The sequence below is a fragment of the Mercenaria mercenaria genome, chromosome 10 (genome assembly GCF_021730395.1).
Source record: "Mercenaria mercenaria strain notata chromosome 10, MADL_Memer_1, whole genome shotgun sequence".
In the NCBI taxonomy this organism is placed as follows: domain Eukaryota; kingdom Metazoa; phylum Mollusca; class Bivalvia; order Venerida; family Veneridae; genus Mercenaria; species Mercenaria mercenaria.
Genome location: NC_069370.1, coordinates 57,129,072 through 57,141,572, shown reverse-complemented (window position 1 = coordinate 57,141,572; position 12,501 = coordinate 57,129,072). Strand labels below are relative to the sequence as shown.

The following is a 12,501-nucleotide window of genomic DNA, read 5'->3' as shown; positions in this document are numbered from 1 at the left end:
GGATATAATAAAGTAATTCTTGTTTTTGCATTTTTAATGGTTAAGAAACAATAACTCATGATAAGACCAAGATATATATTTAAGCCAAAATCTGGCTATCAAAAAAAAATCTTATTCAAGGCGAGAACAAAGAAACGACTGTGCGTCGTAAATAATTATTACTTAAAAAACCTAAGACAAGCTAACACTGTTAAATGGAATACTTGCAGGCAGAAAACAGATCGAACGCATCTCAAGTTCATTAGTCCAATGACATGCAGTTGATGAATTAAGATATACTCCGGTCCTTTCTTAACATGATTATGGCCGAACTTTCATTTAAGAATAAATACATAATACTATACTGCCAGGCAAATTCATGATTTGTGGTTAAATGGTTGCTGTAAAGAACAACTACACTAGCTCCTAGACTATAATGCGTGATTTTACATTTTTATTGTTTTAAAGACATGTGCATTAAATGTTTCCGCTTTCGAACATTTCTTTCCTGTGGATTCTGGTTTAAATTTTTCTTTCTAAATCTAAATTCTTCGATCCTTATTGAACCATATAAATAATTACAACTACAAATTGTATACGAGATTTGATAGCAAAATGCGATAGTATACTCGCCGTGGTAAACATCACGAGCCAGCGGGAAAGTGTATCGTAAACACTGTTACATAGTTGAGATTTAGATATATAACATAGAAAATGGAAAGATACTTTTTGCACATTGCTAATAGTCTTGAGAAAATCCGTCGAGCCGACAATAATGCTCGAAAACCCAACAATTTTAGAGAGAAAATAATTCAAGAATTGAAATCTTGGGAATTATGGCGAGTTGGCTGGCAGAATTTATTGCAACGCTTTTGTTTGTGTTTTTTGGGACAATGTCGGCCGTCGGTATTGTGCCAGTGGTGGACGATTGGGCTAAATTTGTCAGGGTGAGTTCGTTTTCTGTAGCATATACCTTTTCAAGAATGAAATGTTTGTTTATTTTATTGCATTTTAGTTCTGTATTAATATACAATTTTCTGTTGTTCAGCTTTACGAATAAAAGAAATATGCCCAAAAACATTTTTATATTCTAGTTGGTGTATTTAATAGAATATATTTGTAGATAATTTGGAAATGCTTCGAGGGTTGTCAATACAGAGTCAGAAATAACAAATAAATGAAATTTCAAAGAAGAACTTGCTCGAAACAAGAAATATCTTTAAAAATGATGGTCGGCGAATTGTAATAAGGAAAGAAGTTTATGAATTTTTCATCTAACATTCATCTTTCATCTAACATTTTTCAAATTGCAAAACTAAACACCGCACTTTAACAATTTAAATGGTTCTCTTTTAATTTTTCGCAAAGGTTTCTAGGGTTGCAATTTTGTTTCGTTTATCCTTAGACGAATAATTACAGCAGTAGTTTGATGAAGATTCATGAAGCGGTTCATGAGAAGAGGTCATTAAACGTGTTTATAATTTTAGCTAAATTGGTCTCTATCCTCATTTGTAACAAAATAGCAGGAGACCTTACGATATTGTTACACAAAAGTGGTTAATGCGAAGAAAGGCATATCTACTTTTAGCTATAGTGGTCCCTAATAGGGCCCAAGTTCCTATATAAATAAATTTGGAAGAGGACCTTATAATGATGCTCCAGACCAAGTATGACAAAGATCCACCAAGCTGTTCATGAGACGCTGTATAAAGGCATTTCTAGTTTTAGCTCTAGCAGCCCCTAAAAGGGGTTAAATGTCCCAGCTGAACAAAGTTGGCTGCGGGCCTAATAAAGATGCTACAAATCAAGTTTGATTAGAATACATGAGAAAAAATCAATTAAATGATTTATTTATTTATTATTTTTATTTATTTCTAAAATAGGCCAACTGATCCCGCTTTAACAAATGCATATTCGCTATTCATGAATCTTTGGACAATGACGTCACACCTATAAAAAAGTGAAGGTCAAGCAAAACATACAATTGTAATTATTTCAATATTTCTGTTTCATAAACAAAGTTTGACCGTAGTTATATCACATAGATAAACTGTATGCAGAGTACCTTCATTTCAGTGTAATGAGATTCAGTCATTATATAGCATATATATAATAAAACAGATTTCAACTGAGTTCAATATTTGCATACCATACCAAAGAAAAATATTCATATATAATAAATCAGTTAAATAATTTATAACAACTATATCAAAGCAAACAAGTACTCATTTTAATATGCAATCTGAATAAGTCACAAAAGCAAGAAACCTTTTCATATACAGACGACAATTGTAACAAGGAAAATCTTTTAAAAAGCACTTCTCTACATAAAAGATTCTTATCACACCCTTATTCATGTGATACGCAGACCGTATTCAGCTCTTTCTTTAATTTGATATATGTTGGTATTTGAATAGGTTATCATATATATTAAACTTACTAATCATTTTGAGATATATCAATATTCTTGCTAAATATACTGAGCCAAAGTTATCTTTAAAGCTGTGAACAGCGTCGTTTAGGATAAACGCTTTATCTACAGTTCACTCAGCGTAGCACAATCAACAGAGTGAAAGAAATTGACACTCTCGTCCAATCAGGCAGAGTATTGCATAAATCTTCGATTTTGATAAATTATCTATAATGCGTTATCAAGTAGTTTGATTTGCAAACTGAAGTCACGTGGCATAGGTAACGAAAACGAATTTAGACGGCGTCGCCGAAAAATGTCATTTTAGGCACGTTAACAGGAATATACATATAGTGACATTTTATAACGAATCGCCATCCACCCTTCTATTGTACATCAACAACAAGATATGTATCTGATTTACATTTTATATTAGTTAGACCGTAAATCTTTGATAGGTTTTTGTAAGAACAAGTAAGCGTTCCAATATCTATGCAATGGAAGTCCAGTTAGCTTGCTATCCACTTCCGACTACTACGCCTGCATCAGTGCGTTGTATGTGTTGCTGTGGCGCAAAACCAAAGGTGGCAGGGGAGTGCAGATTCGCGAATTCCACATTGACGTGTGGGTACCAGTGTTGAAATATCCATAGAAATCTCGTTTCTGCTTATTTTTCTTTGAAACTACTATGGACTATTGCAGATACTATAGACTACATAAAGACGACTCTCCGGTCCTATGCACCTGTCGCTTTCCATGCCAGATGTAGTGAAAATTGGCCAAATCACCCAAATTTTATAGACCAAAATTAGCCTAACCGGGCCTCACTTTGAACTCTGCCATTCATCCATTTTGTATTTTTAAATCCAATTCCGTAGCATATATGTATAGTGCGAACATAGGTGCATACCCAGGTGGTGTGGAATGTGTCTCCCAACCACCACTTTATTTCCCTAATTTTCACTTGAAAAAAAGTGGCTGGATGACAGCCGAGCGTCTGGCCGACGTTTTGTTCTGATGTTTATGTTTTAGCCTCAACCGGAAGTACGGAGCTAGGAATTTTAAAACACCCGCCGTGTAGAATCATTAACCGTTCCTCATTCCCCAGATATATTAAAGAATTAATAATGATAAATAACCAGTAAGATAGATATGCCTTTATATCTACCCTGTCCTGTTTATACAGAAAATCGACCGGGGCCAAACTACGAAACCGCTCCCCTGCCACCAAAGCAACAGAAAAAAGAGAATTGTGGGCGAACGATCCAGCGATCTGGGATCGGCGACATTCAATGTAAAATTATAATTCTCTGTAAGTAAATGAATTTTAGACAGTTTTCGGGTGATCCAAGCTATAGAATATGCCACTTAGCTGAAAGCTTTGATTTGCTTTTAAGACTTAGCCTTACATTTTGAGAAGAAAAAAAACAATACCAAATCATAGAAAGAAAAGGTTGTTTCACATGAAAATTGCTTAACATATAAAGCATGTATATTACTCTAAACAACAACTGTCAGTTTACTGATGTATATATTGAATTCGGAAAAGGGCTGCATAAAGGGGCCACACTTTCGGACAGTTCAGCGCCTTTAAAACTCAGCATTTTAAAGAAATGTTCCATATCATTTTTTGCAATAATCTCCAAGTGCTGAAATTTCACAGGATTAGGTTGAACGTAGTTTTCAGCAATTATTGTTTATTTTTATTTGGTTACAAATAGTATTCATTTTTAAAGGGGGACAAAGTTTTGTGAGTATTTTAAGTATCCATCGTACGGGAGAGTACGGCAGGACATGTAATGGTCAGGTTGATTGTTGGTAAAGATTTTATTCGTTTGTCAAATATTTCTGTGTTTTGAAGATATACTCGTAAACCTTAAATCTGATGTTTATAAATCACGATACCGGACTTAACATAAAAGGATTCAGTCTTCAACAGGATACCCAAAGTGGTTTGCACTTGTGAACATTGTGATTATTGCAGATTTACTTGAATATATAAGTTTTTTTTTTATTTTAGCTTGTTTTAAATATTCTGGAGCTACATATATGATAATGATAATAAAGGTAAAACAATAATAAGCCCCAGTAGTAGGAATGGTTACAATAATGAAAGTAGAAGTAGTAGTCGTTTTTGCAGAAGTAGTGCAATACACGTAGTCGTAGTATAGTAACTGTAGTCGCAGTAGCAGTGTAGTAGTCGTAATAGCAGTGTAGTAGTCGCAGTAGCTGTGTAGTAGTCGTAGTAGCAGTAGTAGTCGTAGTCGTAGAATAGTAACTGTAGTCGCAGTAGCAATGTAATAGTGGCAGTAGCGGCGTGGTAGTCGTAGTAGCAGTAGTAGTCGTATTGATCTTAGTCGCAGTAGCAGTGTAGTTGCCGTAGTCACAGTAGCAGTGTAGTTGCCGTAGTCACAGTAGCAGTGTAGTTGCCGTAGTCACAGTAGCAGTGTAGTTGCCGTAGTCACAGTAGCAGTGTAGTTGCCGTAGTCACAGTAGCAGTGTAGTTGCCGTAGTCGCAGTAGCAATATAGTAGTCGCAGTTGCTGTGTAGTAGTCGTAGTAGCAGTAGTAGTCGTAGTGTAGTAACTGTAGTCGCAGTAGCAATGTAGTAGTAGCAGTAGCTGTATAGTAGTCGTAGTAGCAGTAGTAGTCGTAGTCGTAGTATAGTAACTGTAGTCGCAGTAGCTGTGTAGTAGTCGCAGTAGCAGTGTGGTAGTCCAAGTCGAGTGGCCGTAGTCGCAGTAGTGGTGTGGTAGTCCAAGTCGAGTGGCCGTAGTCGCAGTAGTGGTGTGGTAGTCCAAGTCGAGTGGCCGTAGTCGCAGTAGTGGTGTGGTAGTCCAAGTCGAGTGGCCGTAGTCGCAGTAGTGGTGTGGTAGTCCAAGTCGAGTGGCCGTAGTCGCAGTATGTGTGGTAGTCCAAGTCAGTGGCCGTAGTCGCAGTAGTGGTGTGGTAGTCCAAGTCGAGTGGCGTAGTCGCAGTAGTGTGTGGTAGTCCAAGTCGAGTGTCGTAGTCGCAGTAGTGTGTGGTAGTCCAAGTCATGCGTAGTGCAGTAGTGGTCGTGGTAGTCCATAGTCGAGTGCCGTAGATCGCAATAGTGGTGTGGTAGTCCAAGTCGCAGTGGCGTCAGTAGCAGTAGTGTGTGTAGTCCAAGTTTGAGTGGCAGTAGTCGCAGTAGTGGTGTGGTAGTCCAAGTACGTAGTAGGTCGTAGTGCAGTACTGTGTCGAGTAGCAAGTCGTAGTGCCGTAGTCGCAGTAGTGGTAGTGCGTAGTCCAGAGTCGAGTGGCCGTAGTCGCAGTAGTGTGTGTAGTCCAGTCGAGTGCCGTAGTCGCAGTAGTGGTGTGGTAGTCCAAGTCGAGTGGCCGTAGTCGCAGTAGTGGTGTGGTAGTCGTAGTAGCAGTAGTAGTCGTTGTCGTAGTGTAGTGGTCGTAGTCGCAGTAGCAGTGTTGTTGTCGTAGTCACAGTAGTAGTCGTTGTCGTAGTGTAGTGGTCGTAGTCACAGTAGCAGTGTAGTAGTCGTGTTCGCAGTAGTAGTCGTAGTTGCAATAGCAGTGTAGTAGTCGTAGTCATAGTAGCAGTATATATGCAGTGTAGAAATCGTAGTGGAAGTGTAGTAGTTGTAATCGCCGCAGCGGTGCTGTAGTCATAGTTGCAGTGTCATACACTACCTGTACTGTACATAGTTCTGTAACAGTTGTACATGTAACTGTTTAAGATTTGCGTACAAAAATCTGTAAGAAATCCTCTTTAATCCTGAAACAAGTTCTTGGTCAGATTCGGTAGCATTTACAGGATATATTGATCAGACATTAGGCAGATCGCATTAAGTTCTTAACTGATTCAGACTCTAGTACGATGAAATATTTTAACTCAGAACGAAATGATTACAACATGTCATCGTACTCACAAGTATAGGAGGTTCTCTAACTGATTCATGATTGTCATAGATACGATGGAATATTATCTAACTCAGGAAAACGGAAATACAGACTTTACCACTTGTTCGGATCAACGTCACATCGATCCAAGTATAGGTCGAAGAAGTCTTGTCAGGCAAATATAAAATGTCACAAATACACACTTTTCAGAATAATCTAAACATACATTTTGTCATTCTAACTGTTATGACGTGTGTTTGACAAATAAAATTATTGTTCTTTGGCCAAAATTAAGAAATCCAAACATTCTGTATAGGCGTGTCAAAATTCTACCTGTACCCCGTACTAGTATGAACATTCAATCTCTTGTATTAACTTGAGTGTATGTAATTATGCGAAGAACAAAAACACCATTTTGTCTGCTTTGATATGCAAATATTTACGTGTGTTTATTTCTCATAATTACACATCATTAAATTTATTAAAAAAAATATAAGATGTGTGTGCGTAACAAAAAGCAACTGTATATCAAATGTAAATATTTATGATTTGGAAAATTTATATAAAGTCACGAAACGTTCACATAAACCTTAAATAAATGCTCTTCCTGTTTCATTTCTAACATTTTGTGTCTCATTATGCATCTACATGTAATTTGATTATTCAAAACAAATATCTCAACATTTATATTGACCAGCGTAAAATAAATTTTCAACTGTTAAAATAAATGCTAAAGTTGTTCTATATATTTGTTATAAAACCTTGCTGAAGTTCCAAATTTTTCAAAGAAATCTAGCGAAAAATCATTCACATAACCGTTTAGGCACCACCTTCACAGTATTATGGCGTTTTAAAATGTAAAAGAACAACAAAAAATAACATTAGATAAAGTCAATACTCAACATTTCTGACGAAGACACTGATTCCTCGTTAACCGAGCAGCTTCCCGGACTCGTATAATTTTTATTTTAACATTTTATTTAATTTCTTATTTTTTAATAACGGAGACAACTATAGTTTAATGATTTAGTTCTAACATGTTCACTCAATGTAATATGTCCAAACGGTTATTAACACTTAATTATTTTTAATTGTAATATGCTTTTCTCTTACGCTAGAATGACGTCACGTTAACGTGCGATGACGTCAAAGATTTTGTTCCGACCAAGAAAGGGCGCTTCTATATCTTATCTACTGTTTTAGATTATTCTAGCATAAAACTGCTATTGTCCACTTGTTGAGGGTGTTTTAACAGGAGAGAAAACGTGTGTTAACAAAGAGATTCTCGCGCTCACGTGCTGTTATAACACCTTTTTATATATGCGCGTTCCGTGGCAAAGCGTAAACGTATTACGGTCCCAAAACGGATAACTCAAAAGGAAATGACGTCAACGTGAAAAAACAACGTAGACTTTACCGCGCATTTCATGGAAATTTAATGACGTTGAGGGACAATATACTCATTTACTTGGTTTTTACGCGTTTTATGCTAGAATAGTGTTAGCGCATGTTCTTTTCGTGTTATAACATCTTCAAAATCCCTCGGGTACCAACAAATCCCTCGGGATTCTGCAGATGTTATAACATGAAGAAACATGCGTTATCCCTACAAAGGCATATTAGAATCAAAATAATTTCTTGCAAAACCATGCTTTAACACTATTTATACACTCGGGCGGTAATAAGTCTTGCAAATAACTTCACTATGGCTTCGCCCTCGTGAAATATTACGCCCGACGTATAACCGCTCATCGTGCATAGTGTTAAAACACCCTTTTGCTACAAATTATTTCTTAAATACATTTCACCTAAAATATATGGAATATTTTTTTTGACGCTGTCCTGTATTTTAAAGCACAACGGCTTAGTTCTATGAATTATACGACAATCCAAACTTCACTTAAAATAGCATTGCCCGGCTATAATTTCAGTATTAATTAATTTAAAAATAGTGTCGATTTGTACGAAGTTCAGACCAAAACAACGAACTAGAAACCGGAGAAAAGCAAATCTACAAAAAGTACGTAATGCAAAATAAGAATAAAAAAAAAATGAACGGAATGCAATATTCGAACTGCAAAATGACCACATTTACATCCACTCATCACCTGCATCAACTAGCCAGCTATTGATATAACTTCGTGAAACGAAAATGCTGCTGATTATCATTTACATACTACAAATAATCAAAGCCCTGAAAGGACTGATAGCCAATGCTTATTGAGATACACCTGCAGAATCAACATTTCATTGTGCATAGACCGGTCATGATTTGAACAATGTTGGTAGAGGTCCACTAGACAAAGCTACATGCCAAATATCTAAGCTCTGTGGATCGTGGTTCAAGACAAGATTTTTAATAGTTTTCCATACACAACTCTATGTAAAACTAAGTTTGCCCCAGGGTTGGGACACTATCAACCGTAACCTTAAACCCTTACCCTAAACCCTAACCCTAAACCCTAACTCTAGCCCTAGGGCAGAGTGATTTAGAATATTTCGAATGTGAATATAAAGTTCATAATTATTCTAGAATCCGTTGCTGCTTATTTTCGTTGTTTAAAACAGAATTCCTCAGTTGCTCACACACTCGTACAATACCAAGATTATAAAAATAAATATGGGGCTATTTTTAAACGTCCAGAATATTTGTATGATGCGGTAACATAGAAATAGAATGAAAATTCAAACGACGCGAGGTTGAAACTTTGTAGTTGATTTAGAGCTATAGCCAGTTTTCCCAATGTGGTTTTCCCAGCTGGGTACGAGTCCAAATATATCTCGTATTGTGCAGTTCAATGTTAAATAACCTTTTTATTCTATATCTGTTTTATTTTAGTTTAAACTAAAAATGATTCATACGGTACAAACCCGATATTTTTGTATTTGGCAACACGCACGACTAGCACTCTGGGCAACTGATTTACCGTTACATTTAAATCAAGGTTTTCATGCAGTACCACTCATAAATAAGTGTATCTATCTACTATAGTCAATTGATTATTACCACACATAAACTCCACATTAGTACATGTCTGAGAACTCGATCGAAAGTGTACAATATTACTTTTTGTAGAATTAATAGTTATATCATTTATTAAACACCAACCATTTTTAAAAATGCATTTAACAATCTTTGCATATCATGTGTAGACTCTGCTTTCGAAACAACATCATCTGCATACAGCATAATGCAAACCTTTTCATTTCCAACAGAAAAACCGATGTCAAGAGATTCGATATACAATGCCAAAGCATTAATAAACAGATTAAACAATAGAGGAGATAATATACATCCCTGTCTCAAGCCAGAGTTAACATCGAACCACTCAATGTTAAATGAATTAACCTTTACATGACTTTACTGACATATATAACGATTTCACAGCATATAACATTTTACCAGAGATTCCAATATCTGTCAGGCGCTTCAATAAAATATTTCTATTAATAGTATCATATGCTTTCTTAAAATCAATGAAAGCACAATAAGTTGACTTCTTAACCTTCTTCCTTGTATCTATTAAACTTGTTAATGATAACATGTGGTCCATAGTGCTTCTACCTTTTCGAAATCCATTCTGTTCATCAGCTATTTTGTTGTATCTTTCCGACCACTCATTAAGACGACAATTTAAAGTTGAACAATATAATTTGTGCATTGCTGGTGTTAAAAAATACCTCTATAATACATTGGATCTCTCTTATCTAAAGTCGAAGATTTTGGAATTGGATTAATCATACATTTACTTCATAACGATGGCATTTTACCTTCATCAAAACAGATGTTAAACAATATATGCATAAAAATAGACATATTATTATTCAAAACTTCAATTGGTATATTGTCTATCCCACATAATTTGCCCCTGTTAACATTATTCATAGCCTTACATTCCTCCAATACAGATATATGTTCATTAAAGCTTAAACTATCGTGTTCCATCGTATTATTATTAATACTACTGCCATTATCAATATCTGAATGGCTGACCGTCTGAAACAACGAGCTAAAATCGTTTTTCCATTTGTTTAAAACAACACTTATTTCATGTAAAGTCGATCCGTTATCAAGCTCTTCTTTGATTGGAATTCTATTACTGTTTGAACAATTTACTCCAATTTTTCTAATAGACTTCCAGAATTTAGAACTGTCAGCATTACATTCTCCCAAAAGCTGGTATTGTAAAGAACACCAATGGAAACGTTTAGCTCGTTGCACCGCGCGGTCAAACATCTTACGTGTCTGTACATATATGGATTTTAAACGAATTATATCATTTCTATCGCTACACGACAACCAAGATTTTTCAGCAGTGCAAACATTATTCCAAATATCAGTTAAATGATCGGACCACCACGTTTACCTGGTTTTATTATTTTTGCCCTTTAACATACACATGTTCACATTTATCAAAACATATGTCTCCATACCTATTAACAGTAAAATAAATTACCGCACGATCAAAGATATCATCAAATCCTCTAATAAAATCATCATTATCTCCACAGCGACTATTGAAATCGCAACATATATAATAAACCATCATCATTATACTGATAAATAATATACAATAAGGTATCATAGAAATTATTCACATCAACAAAACTTGACGAATTTTCTGAGGGGAAGATAGCAGACACATGGTAGTAGAGACATATTACTAAACTTATGAGACAGTTTAAGTAATAAAATACCTTCACATGAATTATCAACAATGGACACGTTAAAATCTATAAGCAAAGAATTACGAATAAAAACTCAAACACCATCGAGCCAGCTCGAGCATTTCTGCGAATGTTAGTTCGGTTATGGCCAAACCAAGAATATCTGTCTAAGTGCAAGACATCGTCGTTTAGAGATTACTTTCGGCAACGCCTAAAATGTCTAATGTCTGTAACGACCATAACCGCGAGATTGGCTACCACGCGCCGAACCTCTATCACCACAGCGACCGGAACCACACCAAGTGCCACCTGTGCGGGATCTCGGGTTGGGTCGGCTATCATTCTCCGAGGATAAGCTAGATCTAATGTCTTGACCTCGCGATTTTCCCCGGGATCCACGGTCATGCAAATCGCGGGCGTCAGAGTTTCCGGTTCAACGCTGAGATCCGGATTGGTTATGTGCGTTCTCACTGTCCCTGTGGCATACCACATGAGAGCCTCTCATGGAAAGCCCGTCAGTGTTTGTCTTTAGTGGCGCATCGAGTCTGGGAGCAAAGTTTTTATTCATGGATCGTTCAGATGGAACTTGATCTGGATGGTTGAACACCTTTTAATATTGATTACTATGTCTCAGCTGAGATTCGGCCTTCATGATGGTTTGCTTGTCGTCTTTACACCTCACAGTGGCGATCACGACGCCAGGCTTAGAGTCATTATAAGAACGTTTACCCTCAGCTTTAGACACAGTGAGACTGGATAGCTTAAGTCCGTCCTTTGATAACGCATTTACCTTGTTCTGCGTACTTTCAGAAGCACTTTCTGGAAGGTTTCGGATAACAATGTTCAAAGATCGGTCCTGCACTGTTTGGGATTGAGATGCATTGTTACTAGATATAGAGGATGCTGTTGAAGAATTCATTTCACCACGATTATCGGCTAGATCAGCGGTGAGCTCAGCCTTAAGATCTTGTTTAAATGCTTCCACTCGCGAGTCTACATCTTTTCTCACTTTGTTCAGTTCTGAGTTCACACGTTTATCTAACATTTGAGAAACCTTGTTGGCAATTCGATTTTCCAGTCCAGATTCAAACTTGTCAAAACGTTCCTCCATTACCATATACATCATACTGACGTCAGTGGAGAGTTTATCGAACATCTGCTGCAACGTGGGCGTTGCGCTAACATGTACAACTGCTTGCGCAACAACGACTTTGCGTGGGGTGGGATCAGGTGCGTAATTTGATAAGTTACGCCTGGCTTTCACATTTGGACGTTCACGTTGCTCTGATAGATCTATTGTCTCAAATGGGGATCCAGAGACATCACCAGTATCACATGTACCCGACACTAAACGATATCGTTTCCGATCGAGTCCTCATACCCGGTGTTTGCACTTTGGAGATGAGCTGGCTAGGACGACATTATAGTCAACGTATTCCGCAACTTCATTATCAACAACAGATGCTGAATTATTCTGTGACATACTTGCTGTATAGTCGAGCTCAACTGCAAGAGCGAAGTGGCCCCAACTATATATCTTGTTTCCCAGAGCGCGTCAATCGGCCGTGA

The 12,501-nt window shown here is 36.8% G+C and overlaps 1 protein-coding gene across 5 annotated transcripts in view; it reads left to right on the top strand.

Annotated features, from left to right (window-relative positions):
• LOC123560705 (aquaporin AQPAe.a-like) overlaps window positions 1-12,501 on the top strand; it is a 115,837-nt gene that overhangs the window by 77,455 nt on the left and 25,881 nt on the right. The window contains exon 1 of one of the 5 annotated variants that reach the window (XM_053553154.1): window positions 583-926. The exons of the other annotated variants lie outside the window; for them this stretch is intronic. Within the exon in view, the coding sequence (XP_053409129.1) occupies window positions 816-926 (111 nt within the window). The 5' untranslated portion in view covers window positions 583-815. Of the gene's footprint in view, window positions 1-582; window positions 927-12,501 lie in introns of those variants that run through there. 5 annotated transcript variants of the gene reach the window in all.